General features: G+C 39.9%; 1 protein-coding gene across 2 annotated transcripts in view; it reads left to right on the forward strand.

Moving 5' to 3' along the window:
- Positions 1 to 17214, forward strand: part of rab3c (RAB3C, member RAS oncogene family) — a 165307-nt gene that overhangs the window by 103869 nt on the left and 44224 nt on the right. For both annotated transcript variants that reach the window (XM_060823589.1, XM_060823558.1), the window contains exon 3: positions 6738 to 6856. In XM_060823589.1, the coding sequence (XP_060679572.1) occupies positions 6738 to 6856 (119 nt within the window). The remainder of the gene's footprint in view (positions 1 to 6737; positions 6857 to 17214) is intronic.

Here is a 17214-nt window from a genome sequence, read left to right on the forward strand (position 1 = left end):
GCACTTAATGGTGAGGAACTAGGGAGTGTTGCTGAACAAAGAGACCTTGGAGTGCAGGTTCATAGCTCCTTGAAAGTGGAGTTGCAGGTAGATGGGATAGTGAAAAAGGCATCTGGTATGCTTTTCTTTATTGGTCAGAGTATTAAGTACAGGAGTTGGGAAGTCATGTTGCGGCTGTACAGGACATTGGTAAGGCCACTGTAGGAATATTGCGTGCAATTCTGGTCTCCTTTCTATCGGAAAGATGTTGTGAAACTTGAAAGAGTTCAGAAAAGATTTACAAGGATGTTGCCAGGGTTGGAGGATCTGAGCTACAGGGAGAGGCTGAACAAGCTGGGGCTATTTTCCCTGGAGCGTCAGAGGCTGAGGGGTGACCTTATTGAAGTTTACAAAATTATGAGGGGCATAGATAGGATAAATAGAGAAAGTCTTTTCACTGGGGTCGGGGACCCCAGACCTAGAGGGCATAGGCTTAGGGTGAGAGGGGAATGATATAAAAGAGACCTAAGGAGCAACTTTTTCATGCAGAGGGTGGTACGTGTATGGAATGAGCTGCCAGAGAATGTGGTTGTGGCTGGTACAATTGCAACATTTAAGAGGCATTTCGATGGGTATATGATTGGAAATGTTTGGAGGGATATGGGCTGGGTGCTGGCAGGTGGGACTAGATTGGGTTGGGATATCTGGTCGGCATGGACTGGTTGGACCGAAGGGTCTGTTTCCATGCTATGACTCGATGCTCAACAAAAAACAGCTGGGCTGTCATTTTGCTCTCTGATTTATATATTAAAAAATTCTCTAGCAGTCTTCTCTTTCTCTCTCCCTCTCTCTCTTCCACTTCTGTTCAGCATTTTTTTCATCCTGCTCTGTTCTTAGACTTTCCACTGTTCAAACTAAACTCTTTCACTTTCTTCCTCTCTTTCTCCACACCATCAACTCCCACTTCTCTTATTCTGCTAAACTGTTGAGATTCCTTATTTTGCAGAGATCTCTCTTTTTCTGATTCTCTCTCTCTCTCTCTACCCCCCCCACCCCCACTTCTCTCTCTCCCTCTCTCCATCTCTTGTTGTGTGTCACACTACTCAGCCTGCTGTGCACTGAATGTTCTAGTGCTTCACCAAATGTATACAGTGTTAGGATGTCTTATTTAATGACAAATTTTGTGTGTACATAAGCCCTTTATCACTAGGTCACAGACGTCTATCTGTGATTGCTATTTTCCCTCATCTCTCATTGCTGTATCACAAGGTCAGTTTGCATTGAGATTGTATAATTGTGCAAGCAATAATTATTTTGGAGACTTTTGACGTCTGTTCTATAAAAATCTTGGAATCAATGTAGACAACTGGACCTTTGTTAAGTGAAATGCTTATGATACTGCAGTAATATGAAAATGTTTTCAGTAGCTAGACTCAATCAATCTGACTACTAAAGTAGAGAATATTCAGGTTAGTTGCAATAACTATACAGGAGACAAATAATTTGGGAATAAGTTGAATGACAGAAAAATAAATGTAAAAATAAGAATAAAAATACCTATAATTCCCAAATTGTGGATTCCTGGTTCAATTAGCATCATAGAGCCTTATGACATGGAAACAGACCCTTTGGTCCAACTTGTTTGCACTGACCAGATATCCCAATCTGACCTAGTCCCATTTGCCAATATTTGGCCCATATCCCTCTGAACCCTTCATCTTCATATATCCATCCAGATGCCTTTTAATATTGTAATGATAGAAAAAGAGATAAACATGTGATTGCAGACAATTGTCAGCTGTGGAAAGGTGAAAATGAGTCCACTCTGCTGAGAGCAAGGCAAAAAAACCACAAACAACACCCAATCAGAGCAGAATTGGGGTTGTAAGAAAAATGGAGTACAGAGATCATACTTAAAGTTGTAGAGGTTGATATTCAGTCCTAGGGATTGTGGAGTACCTAAATGATAATTGAGGTGTACCTCTAGCTCAGAAAAGCTGTGCTGTTGTATTCAAGTAGCTGAGTGTTCTCTTGAAATTTTTCAGTGGCTTTGCTCAATGATTAAATTATTTTCTGGAAGGAGGAAATCTCTGAGGTAAGTCACATGCTCTGTCATCTATGTGATAGCTGATGCCAGTAACACAGGCCTGGAAATAAGCACAAACCCTCATCAAGGAGGATACAATCACTACAGAAAATTGAAGTGGGGAATAGAAAATAGTTTCAAATAAAAGCAATTAATACTCTTTCCTTATTTCAGACTTCCAGCATCTGCATTACTGTTTTATAAAATACTTTTGGATCTAGTCTTGTGTTTGTAAACATTTGTTTGAAATTATAATTTTGGTAGGCAATATGTTTATGCTATAATTAGCTTGTTTTATAATGCTGTGTACAATTAAAAGTCAAAAGTTGAAAAGCTGTTGACTATCTCGCAGACAATTTTAATAGAACATGATGGTTATTTCACCAACGTTAACTTACTTGACATCAGCTAAACTATTTTTTGATATGCTTGTTTTGTAATTAAATATTTTGCTATTTGTAGCAACTATGCTTTTTATTGAAGACTCATCAAACTACGGAATAAATACCATACAAATTGGGTTAATTGTTACCATTTTGCTATTATACTAACGGGAACACTTACTATAGAATGGTGCAGATCACTTTAATACTGGTTCCTAGTAATTCACTTCAGCTGAGCCTTCAAGAGGTATGGCTATGTTTGGAGCTTAGATGCTTTCTTAATTTAAGAAAGATGTATAATAATATAAGCACAATAAAAAAGATGTACCACCCCACTTTATTGAAAATATTGATGTCTATTTTTTATGTATGGATCTGAGCAATGAGTGCTGAAAAGATATCCCAGAGGCAGCCAAACAATTATTATTGGGAACTCTGGTTGACCATGTCCATCGCCCTGGTATTCAGGTTAGTTCCCATGTCCCCAATTGTGTGTACTATGTGAGATCAGGCAATCTGAGCCATTTAAAAATTATACTTGAAAAATAATTGGAGACGTCATGGAGTCAGGAAAGGCACTAGAGGAATACACATTCTTATTTTCTTTTCCTTTAGGGCAATTATATTTTGTGATGTAAACTTTATAAAATCAAAAGGGTTTTTTCCTGCTGACTATAAACAACATTTTGATAAATATTTTTGATGTCATTTTAATATAATTTAATATAATGATGATAAGGAACACAAGTGATTCTGAATAAAAACTGCTTTATCCTACTAAAACCACATTGGAATGGTTGCATTGACTTCAGAAGCAATCAGCCCTGGTTTATTTATAGGACATTGTAAATTCAAGTGGACTTATTATGGTACAGAATAATGTGCACAGAATTCCTGTATTTGCTGCTTTTGATTCTTCTGTAACTTGATGTAGCAACACTGTTAACTTAAAATATCTAGCTAGAGATAAAATTAAAAATCTATGAGACTAATTACATGAGATACTACATGGAACATGCTAATTCCCAAGTTTTGGAGAAATCAAAGTATCTGTCACACCAAGAACTAACAATATAGGAAGCAAGTTAATTAAGTATTATGGAGCTATAGTTCATTTAATTTTGGAAGAGGAATAGTAAGGAACCACGTAAACCTTTCCCAGATTATGAGATTGAGTGGCGTGAAGTGGATCTGTGGAAGGAATAGATTTGAGGTTGCATAACACTTTATTAATTCAATCAGAGTATCTAAGTCAGGAGTATAGCTGACTTTTCACAGTCAGAATCATTTTCCTAAACATCTGAAGAACTGCATGTGATTATAGTGGAGAATTCTCCTCCAATGAAATGAGAATATAATCCTATCAATTATTGAGCAGCTACTTTAATTAGGAATTCTACTGGCTGAAACCTTGTAAACTCAAAATCATTAACTTGCTTCTGGGAATGAGAGCTGTATAACAAGATAACTGGGAGGAGATGTTTTTGGTTCTTGAGTGTTGATAATCAAGTCAGTTATTTGATATAATAACAGGCTGAAGAAATTTAGCAGGTCTGGCAGCATCTGGGCAGAAGGCATCCGAGTTAATATTTCAAGAGTTAATATTTTGAATCCAATCCATCCCTTTTTTTGAAACTCTTGGGAGAGTCAGATTGGGCATAATCTGACCTGCCAGCCTTGCTGAGTTACGTCAGTTCTTTCTGTTTTGTTTCAGAACTTCAGCGTTCGCATTATTTTGCTTTGGTCCACTGTTATTAGATATACTGGCAGATCTCCTATGGCATTGTTTGCATGTAGCAAGCAATGTACCTTTCTTTTTCACAATTTATGCAATGTAGGATTAACTAAAAGACATAAAAGTGGCAAATACTGGAAATACTCAGCACATCTGACAGCATCTCTGTAGCTGTAAGACTATATTCTGCATTCTGTTCAATTATCCTGATCTACGTAAGTAAGGTATGAATTGTCTGGATGGCATGCAAAACAATACTTTTCACAGTATCACACTACATGTGACAATAATAAATCAAATCAAGCTGAACATGACTTCAATGGAGTGGCCTTTGCCCCATCCTCCTCTTCCTCCTTCTTCTAGCTGTTCTCCTCTGTATTTTCTTTGCTCATTCTCTCTATCATGCTGCAAGCCCGAGGGCTAGACATTACTGGAAAATATTTGGTTGCAGCAAGTGGAATGAGTGGAACTATGAACCAACTTCTTCAAATCTCTCCCTATTGACTTCAACAATTTTAAATAGCAGAACATGCCACCAAACACTAAAAAAAAACTCCACAATAGCCAGTAGAAATCAATTGGCATCTCACCTGAAAGTAGCTTATGATGTCTTTATACTGGATTAGTAGGCCCACTTGTGGCACAGTGGTAGCGTCCCTACCCCAAGATGAGTATGGAACTAGACTCTTTGGATAAACCAATCTATGCTGACCATAATCCCAATCTAAACTGCTTGTGCATGGCCCCTATCCCTCCAAACATTTATTATTCATGTATATGTTCCAAATGTCTTTTAAAAGTTGTAACTGTACTCACATCCACCACTTTCTTTGAAAGTTCATTCTACACACGAACCATTCTCTGTGTAAAAAAGTTGCTCCTCATATCTTCTTAATATCTTTTTCCTCACACCTTTAAAATATGCCCCCTAGTCGTGAAATCCCCCACTGAGGGAAAATAAACCACCATTCACCTTATCTATTCCCCTCATGATTTTATAAAACTTGAAAAGTTCACCCCTCAACCTCCTAAGCTCCAGTATAAAAGGTCCCAGCCTATTCTGCCTCTCCTTATAACCCAGACCCTCCATTCCCTGCAACAACCTGGTAAACCTTTTCTGAACCCTCTCCAGTTTAATAATATCTTTCCTATAAGAGAGAGACCAAAACTGAGACCTGGGTTCAAGTCTCACCTGTTCTAGAGATATGTGATAACATGTCTGAACAGGTTGATGAGTAAAATAGGTTAAACAAGAAAAACTGCATTGCTGCTATTACAAAAAGCACTGATATTCTCCCTCCAACTCCATTTTGATTTTGCCCAATCCTCCTCTCCCTACCTTTCCTTCACCTTTGATGGTTTGCATTTACCTAAACAGGCTTTGCAGTTAAATAGTTCAATGGGAAACACGAGTATTTTACTGGTGGTAGTTAATGGATGGGGAAAAAAGAAACATGGCTGATTTGGTGATGTGAAAAAAACATTCAGTTTTACGTCAGTCCACCTGCATATAAAAGAGAAAGAAATAGTACTGGGTGTGTTGTGTGGTAGTGTCCCTATCCCTGAGCCAGGAGTCATTGGTTCAAGTCCTACCAGATCCAGAGCTGTTTAATAACATCTCTGAACGGGTTGGTTAGTAAATATTGTCTGTTCCTTCCTGCTGAACACACGTTCAGAAGTGAGATGAAGAGGGGGTAGTGACTGAAATAAAAGAAAATAAAATAGCCCCCTCACACCCCAACATCTTGTTTGCATAACTAACGTATTATTTATTATTAACACCTACTTTTCATCTGTAGTTCCTATCCAAGTCCCTTAGCACACTCTTTGCTTTTTGCACCTTTGCCATTTATTTCCATTTGCTTCTCCTCTCCACTTTTTCCAAAGCATAAAATCCATCACTTTTTTAGCCCGCTTCAGTTTCAAAGAAGATTATATCGGTCTTGAAGCATGAACTGTTTCTCTCTCGACACAGACTGCCAGACCCACTGGGATTTTTTAGCACTTTCTGATTTGATTTCATTAGCTGGAATGTTGAGGTAAATTATGCCACTGTTGGAGTCAATAAATGTTCCATACTGACTGATAATCAGATTCTCCCTGCTCTGCATATTACTGTTCACTGTCCCAAATTTCAAGTTACCACCAGAATGGCACTTAATAAGGTCTGCATTGTAAATGTTCACACATGGAGTGAACGTCACTTTGGATTCAAATGTCCATCCATCAGATCAGAAATACAGCTGTTAAGCAATTGAATTTTACAGCCAGGATCTTAAATTATGACCAACAGCACTTACCTTTAACTAGTTTTTCCCATACTTAGCTATTTTTTCTGATGAAAGCTTTTACCAAATGGTCATGAAGACACCATTCTAATTTGTACGTTGTGGTAGCACAACCATCTTATCCAGCATATTCCTGAACTAACACGGTATTCCATGTTGTCGCTGTAGATACCTTTGAAACATGGCTAAAGCAGATTTTAGTTTTGAAAAATAATTGAAAACATGTAATGGTACTTTTTATATTGATATTGTTTTCCTCTATGTAGGACACAGCTGGGCAGGAACGTTACAGGACAATCACCACGGCTTATTACCGTGGTGCTATGGGATTTATCCTAATGTATGACATCACAAATGAAGAATCCTTCAATGCCGTACAAGACTGGTGAGTGTGAAGACAAGATTCAGTGCTACACTATTTCTGCAACTGTACGTCTGGCTTTTCACTCTAGACTAGACGAGCAGGAGGCTAGAAGAGTACAGCAAGCCATGCAGCATCTGGAGATGGAGGAGTCAATGTTTCAGTTATAATCCTTCTTCAGTCCTGAAGAAGGGTTGACCCGAAACATTGACTTCTTCATCTCCTGATGCTGCCTGGCTTGCTGTGTTCTTCTGGCCTCCTGTTTGTCTACTTTGGATTCCCGCATCTGCAGTTTCTTCTTTGTCTCTAACCTGGTTTTTCACTCAGCTATGTAACCCGCACAACAGGTTAAATCAGGCTCCTAAGCTGTCCCATGTCCTTAGCTGCTCCCTGGTATACCGTTCCAGGAGTGCAGTTTTCTGCTTAGTTACCTCTGAATTTGCTGTCCCAGTAAGGGAGGTGGACAGTCTTTCGAATGCTGCAGTTTCACTCAGGGGCTCACACTGATGCCTGGAGAATATCAGGTGGTTATGCTAAATACACAAAATCAGCAGGCTGAAAACAGCAGCTTATCACCGGACAGTTAAATTGTCTCTTATTGGAGATAGTCATTGCCTGGCATTTGTCCGGTGCGAATATCACTGTCCACTTGTCAGGCCAAGCCTGGATATTATATAGATCTTGTTGCATTTGAACATGGACTGCTTCAGTATCTGAGGTGTCACAAATGGTGATGAACACTGCAGTCATCAACGTCCGTTCCTACCTCTATACTTATGATAGAGAGTTGATTATTGATGAAGTAGTTGAAAATGTTTAGGCCTATGACATCACCCTGAAGTACTGAGATGTCCTGGAAAGGAGATGGCTGAAATATAACAGCCATGACCATCTTCCTTTGTGCCAGAAATAATTATTTGCATCCTCCTAGACACATGGATTGATCAAACATACAAAGACTTCATAACTTACTAAGTCTTTCAAATCAAGAGTTACCATTTGGATTTGGTGACATTCTGGGGGAAACATTGATTTCTGTCCACAGATGCTGCCAGATCTGCTGCGCTTTTCCAGCAGTTTCTGTTTTTGAGTCAGATTTACAGCATCCGCAGTTCTTTCGGTTCTCCCCACTTCTTACTGTCTTACAGGCTGCTTTCCTCCCCATCCCTCCTAATTGCCAATTCTTTCCCAACTCTCCTGCTTGCTCTTTCCCTGTCTAACCTTCCAGCCGTTGCTCTCATCCACACTTCCATACCTGATCTTCCCAATCATTCCTTCCTTCCACAGTTCTCTTACTCACCGCCTCCCAATCCTTTTGAATAGGAGCCTTTTATCCAAGAACTCCCACCGCATGGTTGAAGCCACACATTCATCTTATTTTTATACACATCTTATTATTTTTACTGTCACTAATGGGTTACACTGGGAGATATCCAGGGATTGTTAATTTTGAGATCCTCATTTTAATTTCTTCCCCAATCTAGAATTCTTTGATGATTTCATGGCCATTGTTGGTAAATTTCCTGCCCTTCTGCAATTGCCTTTGAGTGATTGATGGTGAGAGCCTGTTTGAGCTACTGAAGCTCATCTGGTATAGGTAAACCTACAGTGCTCTGAATTTATTAGATTTTTGTTTTACCACCCACTGTCACTGTGCTCTCACACTCTGCCTGCTCTGTTGCAGCTCTTTTTCTCTCTGCTGCCTCTTTGAGTGAGATCCATGGATCATTTATGTTGCCACAATGTTTGAATAATGCAAATACTATTGGTGGAAATAAAGCAAATTATACAATGCTTAGTTATTTCTGTAGTAAAGGCATGTAAAGGACATAAACCTATTTTTCCATTCATCATTGTTGACAGGCAACACATGCCCACCTAACTAGCAACATTTGCATTAATCCCACAAATGGACAAAAGCAATTATTTAATTCTGGAAGAATTTTTAATTCATTACTAATTTTCATTTATAAGCAACTCAAGAAATCCACTAATATAAGACAAATTGAGCATTTTGAGTGGGAGGGGGAGTTGGTGAGGTGCGTGTGTGTGTTTGCTTGCTTGACATGTGATTTATTTTGATAAATATTTTGTTTATTTGTTGCCAACTTGTTATTTTGCAGAGGTAAAAGGGAAATAATTTCTTCAACAAATCACCCAGTCCTGTTGTTACTTTTGAAATATTCATATGAAAACCCCTTCACTTTAATACCAACTTCAAATTTTATTTCAGCAGCATGCAATTAGTTAAACTGTTGCATGACAGTTTAATAGTGGGTTACATCCAACATACAGCAGTGTTGTGCGGGTAGTAATCAACAGAGGTTTTCTCTGTTCACGTTTGGAGAATTACTTATTTTTCTATTTAAAATTCAGTAATACTTTGTTTCAGGTGATTTAACTGAAGTGCTCATGTTTGCTGAAAAGATTAAAAAATCCACTGGTGTTCGCTTATATTATTACTAACTTCCTTTTCTCCTACTATTTGGTTTATCCAAACTAAATCCAAGTATCTCTCATCCATCTTGCGTACATTTTATCAGGAATTATTGATAGCCCAAATGTGAATTTACAAACTAAGCTATGAACAGAGAGTGAAAATTAATGTCTGCAGCATCAGTGCATCTCTCTGAACCAAAGATGAGTCTGGATATTTTTGAGAAAATATTCTGGTAGAAGAAAGATGAATTGACAAATTACTTTTCACAAACAAAGAAGATACTTCTACTTCTCAAACTTATCTGTATATTAGGTTAACAAAATATTTTATAAGTTTAGTTACTTTATGAAAACAAAAATTAAAACTGTATGAGAAATGAATTAAAGGTTTTTCTAATGTTGACACTTTGAATCTTAATACCTACAGTTATAAAATGTGAGCAATCAGTAAAGGTACAAATCTGGCTACAGCACCCTGGACTATAGAAGGAGAAATCATGCTTCACTATTTTAACTGTGGTATTGTGATTGCTTGCAATACAGGCTTGCAGGCACCTAAGAAGAGGCTTCCATTGGCCCACCATGGAACATGTTATGTAGAACAAGCAGCAGGTCTCTATGATACAACAGGATGCTAACTATCGGTAGACTGGCACATAGAGAATAAGGTGTTAGGTGGGTACCACCTAGAGAGCAGAGCGCACCAATGGAAAGGCATTCCTGGAGGAGAGGAGAAAGAAGCAGAGAAAACCTGGGAATTTATTTTAAAGGACAAACATCAAAATGTGGATTGAGGAAAGAACACAAGACATAGGAACAGGCGTTCAGGCACTTTTCATTTTTTGATATTCTAACAAATACAGTTCTAATATAATCAACATAATTTGGAAGCGGGGCGATGGGGGAGGGGCAGTAAGAGGGGAGGTGTGAATCAGAGTAGTTAATAATTTCTGTACTGTCGTGTAAAATGCATATTTCAATTCCATATAGCAAAATAAAACTGCTCCATCAATCATGGTTGATCTGATTATTCTTACTTCTAGGTTCCTGCCTTATCCACATAACTCTGGATTCCCTTACTGATGAAAAATTTATCTATCTCAGCCTTGAAACATAGGAACATAGAAAATAGGTGCAGGAGTAGGCTGGAGACCATTCAATACAAGCATGGCCGACCCTGCAGTCTCAATATCCCGTTCCCACAACAGCTACCTCCAGCTTCCTCGAGTATATCTAATGGTCTGGCCCCAACAACTTCCTGTGGGAGAGAATTCCACAGGTTCACAACTCTGAGTGAAGAAATTCCTCTTTATCTCAGTCCTGAATGGCTTACCCCTTGTTGCTAAACTGTGACCCCAAGTTCGGGACTTCCCCAACATTGGGAACATTCTTCTCACATCTAGCCTATCCAGTCCCAATCAGGATTTTATGTTGCTGTGAGATCCCCCTTCATTCTTCTAAATTCCAGTGAGTACAAGGCAGTCGATCCTGTCTTTATTCATTTGTCAGTCCTGCCATCCCGGGAATCAGCCTGGTGAACCTTCACCGAACTACCTCAATAGCAAGAGTGTCCTTCCTGAGTCTAGGAGACCAAAATCATCTATAATACCCAAGGTGTGGCCTCACCAAGGCCCTGTATAACTGTAGTAGGGCATTCTTACTCCAATATTCAGAACGTCTTGTTATGAAGGCCAGCATGCCATTAGCTTTCCTTTATACTTAACAACTCAGCCTCGACAGCCCTCTGCAGTAAAGAATTTCACAGATTCACAGTCCTCTCAGGGAAGACATTTTTCCTCATCTCTGTCTTAAATGTGCGATTCCTTATTCAGAGATTTTGATCCCTGGTTCTAGGGTCTCCTACAAAGGGAAACAGCCTTTCTGCATTTATCCAGTCAAGTCCCCCAAGAATCTTGCATGTTTTAATAAGGCCACTTTTCATTTTTTGATATTCTAACAAGTACAGGTCTAATATAGTCAATGTAATTTGGAAACGGGGAGGTGGGGGAGAGGCAATTTGAGGGGTGGTGTGAATCAGAATAGTTAATCATTTCTGTACTATTGTGTAAAAATGCATATTTCAGTTCAATATACCAAAATAAAACCATAGTACTGAGCCTGAGCCTGCTATCCTTTGAAGGGTCAATAAATCTAAATGATTTAAGACAAAACTGGAATCCAAAAATGGAAGGTTCTAAAATCCTCAGTGCTGCTGGAGTTGAAGAGTGGATCCGTAACGAATCGAATGAAGTGTGTTGTCACCTTGTCTCAGTTATTCATACACTCATATGTTTCAGAAGGATATGGGATCAATACCAACTGTAGGACTTGTGCATTTCTTTTTTGACTGAATTCAAATTTTCAAACTGGTGCAAAAAAACAAGGGATTTTTAAAAAAACAAAATAAAAATGGAAAACCCAAGAGAAAGAATGTCAATTTCACAAAAATACTCTCAATGTTATTTATAGCATAAGTATAAGGAAGTCCAGGGTTGGAGAAGCTGAGTGTTACATCTTGGGACAGGGTCCAGGGGTATGCTAAGGAGAGAACACCTCTCTGCACACTACCAGACCATGAAGAAAACCCAACTAGGCTGTTTGCTTAGTGTAGGTCTCTTGCACACCAGCTAAATTACATCAGTAGAGGACTGAGATTCTTAAGAAGGCATCAGTCATTTTCGTATGGGTCTCGAATGGCCCAATGGTAGGCATGGTGGTTAACATTGACCCTGAAAATTGTAAAATTGCAGGAGACAGCCGGTGCAAGTTGGTAGTTGGCAGACTGGATTTAATGTGTGTGTCTACCTTCCAAACTACCAATCCGGGTGCGTTAAATCCAGCTGATATGTACACATGATAAAGAAGGGGGGTAGGCCATATATCCTCTCAAGCTTTCTCTGCTTTTCTAGAAGATTATGGCTAGATTTCTCTATCTATCCCACTCCCCAGTCCGATCTGTATATCCCTCCACTCCATCAGTAACCAAAATCTATCGGACTAAATCTTGGAAATGCTTGGGGTGTTATATTATGTTAAAGAGTATATAAATACTCATAAATAGTAGCTATGTTGTTTAGGTTTGAACAGGACTGAACTTCTTGATTATAAGATGTTTGGCAGATATGTGAAAATGAATGGGGTTAACAGTGTTTCTGAAGCTTTCTGTCAAAGTGCTAGAGCCTAAGACTGCTTTGGAGAATTATATTTTGGTAGAAATAAAACATATTCTTTAAGAATAAGGAAAATTAAACAGTTATCTGTGTATTACCAGACACTCAAAAGTAAAGATGAGATATGGCAGAAAACTGAAATAATTTAGAAAGGTGTATCAAATTACTGAGAAGTAATGTGTGATTTTAATTTTCATATGATGGACTTGAATTGAAACATTGCATTTGATTAAACTAGCATGTATCCTGGCCTATAAGCCTGACCAGGAAAGAAGCAGTGCTTGAACTAGCTTAGAAAATGAAGTGGGACAAATCACCAGTGCAAGAATTGTACACAACATGGTTAGGGTCAGTATAAACACTGGAAAAGATAATGAAGAATCAAAGGTAAGGGTGCCTGACTGTGAAAAAGCAATGTTCATCTCAGTGAGAGATGCTTTAATTGAGGTGACCTCACATAGCAGAAGACCAGCTTGATATGCCCCAGACACACAACCACCAAATTACCAGGATAGTGTTTAATCCTCGCAAGTTTCTGGAGCAGTAACATAGATGTTCATGTTTCCTGCTTGGGTTTTAAGATTCACTGGGTAACCTGCAGCCTGCAGATATGAGTTTAAGTAGAAAGAAAATTGAGCTAGCTCCATTATAGCAGTTGTCCATGCTAGATTTTTATTTGGGTAAAAAATGAGGTCTGCAGATGCTGGAGATCACAGCTGAAAATGTGTTGCTGGTTAAAGCACAGCAGGTTAGGCAGCATCCAAGGAATAGGAAATTCGACGTTTCGGGCATAAGCCCTTCATCAGGAATAGATTTTTATTTGTTCTACCCGATGAGGCTTAACACCCAAGCAGAGAATCCACATGTTTCAATCATTTCGATGTAATAATGACACAAACCACCTATTATAAATGAGACAATAAATTTGAGGATTTTTCTGACCTGTTTTATTCTAAGAGCATTTTTGCCTTAGAATTGCCCATTCTTCAAAATCTGATAATAATTTCATTCATAGTCATTTAGTTACTCACAACTATCCGCTCAGGTAAGGGTTAGGGAACCATCAGCATGCTTCAGATATCCATCAATAACATTGTACATTGTCTACTAAGTCAATTTAGATTGATTTTTAAAGTAAATGAAATGTTAAAAATGTGAATGGGAATTTTATCTTAATTATAATAGCAAAAAGAAATTAATTACTTTTATTGTCAAGGTCTGACTTATTGGAGTATTTTTTATGTTGTGCATCACTTTTTCCTTAGTCAGAAAGAAAGCATCATCTAATAGAACATAGAACATAGAGAGGTATAGCACAAAACAGGCCCTTCGGTCCACGATGCTGTGCCAGGGATTATTCCTAACCTAAAATAAACTAACCTAACCTATGCACCCCTCAATTCACTGCTGTCTGTGTGCAGGTACAGCAGTTGCTGAAGTGTCCCTAATGACTCTGCTTCCACCACCGCCGCTGGTAACGCATTCCATGCATTCACAACTCTCTGCATAAAGAACCTTCCTCTGATGTCTCCCTTATACCTTCCTCCTAATATCTTAAAACTATGACCCTCGTGCCAGTCACTCCTTCTCTGGGGAAAAGTTTCTGCTATTGACTCTATCCATGCCTCTCATTACCTTGTATTGCTCGACCATGTCATCTCTCTTCCTCCTTCTCTCCAGAGAGAAAAGTCCGAGCTTGGTCAACCCCTCTTAGTAAGACAAGCCCTCCAGTCCAGGCAGCATCCTGGTAAACCTTTGCACGCTCTCCAAAGCCTCTGTATCTTTCCTATAGTAAGGCGACAACTTTGAGGGATCTATGCACTTGAATACCAAGATCATTCTGTTTCTCCACAAAGCCAAGAATCCTGTCTTTAATCCTATATTCAGCATTCAAGTTCAACCTTCCAAAATGCATCATTTTGCATTTATCCAGGTTGAACTCCATCTGCGATTTCTCAGCCTAGCTCTGCATCTATGTCGCGCTGCAGCCTACAATAGCCCTCGATACTATCAACAGCACCTCCTACCTTTGTGTCATCTGCAAATTTACTAACCCACCCCTCAACCTCCTCATTCAAGTCGTTCATAAAAGCTACAAAGACCAGAGGCCCAAGAACAGAGCCCTGCAGGACACCGCTCACCACTGACCCAGAATACTCTTCATCTATAACCACTCTCTACCTTCTGTCAGCCAACCAATTCTGAATCCAGAAAGCCAAATCTCCCTGTATCCCATTACTCCTGACTTTATGAATGAGCTCCCCATGGGGAACCTTACCAAATGCCTTGATGAAGTCCACATACACCACATCCATTGCTTGACCATTGTCAACCTGTTTCATCACCTCTTCAAAGACCTCAATAAGATTTGTGAGGCATGACCTGCCCTTCCCAATGTCATGCTGACTGCCTTTAATCACACTGTGCTTTTCCAAATAGTCAAAAGTCCTATTCCTCAGAATTCTTTCCAAAACCTTGCTGACCACAGACATAAGACTGACTAGTTTGTAATTGCCAGGTATTTCCCCATTTCCCTTCTTGAAAAGAGGAACAACATTTGCCTCCATCCAATCCTCCGATACGACTCCCATGAAGAGTGAGGAAGCAAACATTGGCTTAGTAATCTCCTTCCTACTTCCCGGAGCAACCTAGGATAAATCTGGCCTGGCCCTGGGGATTTATCAATTTAAATGTTTGCCAAAATTTCCAGCATATCAACTTAATCAATCTTGATCTGGTCAAGCCTGTTTCCGAGCTCCTCAAAATTCTCATTCACAACAAGGTCCCTTTCCTTAGTGGAAACTGAAGCAAAAAATTAATTTAAGGCTTCCCCTATCTGCTCAGATACCACACACAAGTTCCCTATGCTATCCCTGACCGGCCCTACCTTCTTCCTGATCATTCTCTTATTCCTCACATATGAGGTAAATACCTTTGGGTTGTCTCTAATCCTTCCTGCCAAGCCTTTTTCATGCCCCCTCCTGGCTCTCCTCAGTTCATTTCTGAGCTCTCTAGCAGGCCTGTAATCCTCTAAAGTTGTGCTAGATCCTTGCTGCCTCCACCTTACATAAGCTGCCTTCTTCCTTTTGATGAGAAGCACCTCTGTTCTTGTCATCTAAGGCTCCTTAATCTTACCCTTTCTTCCCTGTCTTAGAGGAACAAATGTATGCATCACTCACAGCATCTGCTCCTTAAACAGTCTCCACATGTCTGTTGTGCCCTTTCTGTGGAACAATTGTGCCCAATCTGTACTTTTCAACTCCTGTCTGATAGCGTCATAATTTCCTTTGCCCCAATTAAATATCTTCCCTCAGTAACTGCCCCTTTCCCTCTCCAAGGCTATGGGTTAATATGAGGAAGTTGTGATCACTGTCACCAAAGTGTTCTCCCACCGCGAGATCTGACACCTGTCCTGGCTTATTGCCAAGTACCAAATCCAAAATGGCCTCTCCCCTCATCAGCCTGTCTACCCACTGAGTAAAGAAACCCTCCTGAACACACCTGACAAAAACGACTCCATCCAAACCATCTGCACTAAGGAGGTTCTAGTCAATATTGGGAAAGTTGAAGTCACCGATAACAACAACCCTGCTACATCTGCATTTTTCCAAAATCTGCCAGTCTGAGTTCTTCTATCTTCCTACTGTTATTAGCGGGGTCTGTAGAAAACCTCCAATGAGGTGGCTGTTCTCTTGCTGTTCCTAACTTCCATCCATACCGACTCAGTAGACAAACCTTCCTCAACAACCTTCATTTCTGTAGCTATGATGCACTCTCTGATTAGCAATGCTACACCCCCTCCTCGTTTTCCACCCTCCCTCTTCTTTTTAAACATTCTAAACCCTGGAACATCTCGCAACCATTCCTGCCCTTGTGAAACCCACTGCTCTGTTATGGCCACAACATCATAGTTCCAAATACTAATCCATGCTCTATGTTCATCACTCTTATTTTTGACACTGCTTGTGTTAAAGCAGACAAAATTTAACCAATCCCTTTGTTTCATCACGTGAAAAGCCTTCGCGATAGACTACATCCTGTCACTGCCCCATCTACAACTAACCTCCTCTCAGATATGTAGCTCTGGTTCCCACCCCCTTGCCAGACTCGTTTAAACCCTCCTGAACCACAAGAACAAATCTCCCACCAAGGACTTTTGTGCCCATCCAGTTCAGGTGCAACCTGTCTTTCATGTACAAGTCCCACCTTCCCCAGAAGACATCCCAATGGTCTAGGTATCTGAAGCCCTCCCTCTTACACCAGCCTCACAGCCACATGTTAAGCTGCATTCGCTGACTGTTCCTCACCTCACTATCTCATGGCACCGGTAGCAAACCTGACATCACTACTCTACTTGTCCTGCTCTTCACCTTCCAACCTAGCTTTCTGTAGTCACTTTTCAGATCTTCAATCCCTTTCCTGGCTATACCATTGGTGCCAATATGTACCACGATTTCTGGCTGCTCACCCTCCCCCTTCAGAATCCTGTAAACCCTATTGATGACTTCTTTACAAACAAGGACAGCCTGACATAGAGTCATAGAGACGTACAGCATGAAACAGACTCTTTGGTCAACCCATCCATGCTGACCAGTAATCCCAACCCAATCTAGTCCCACCTGCCAGCACCCGGCCATATCCCTCCAAATCCTTCCTATTCATATACCCATCCAAATGCCTTTTAAATGTTGCAATTATACCAGCCTCCACCACTTCCTCTGGCAGCTCATTCCATACACATACCACACTAGCTGAAAACCAGGATATTCTGCA

The sequence above is a fragment of the Hemiscyllium ocellatum genome, chromosome 1 (genome assembly GCF_020745735.1).
Source record: "Hemiscyllium ocellatum isolate sHemOce1 chromosome 1, sHemOce1.pat.X.cur, whole genome shotgun sequence".
Taxonomy (NCBI): domain Eukaryota; kingdom Metazoa; phylum Chordata; class Chondrichthyes; order Orectolobiformes; family Hemiscylliidae; genus Hemiscyllium; species Hemiscyllium ocellatum.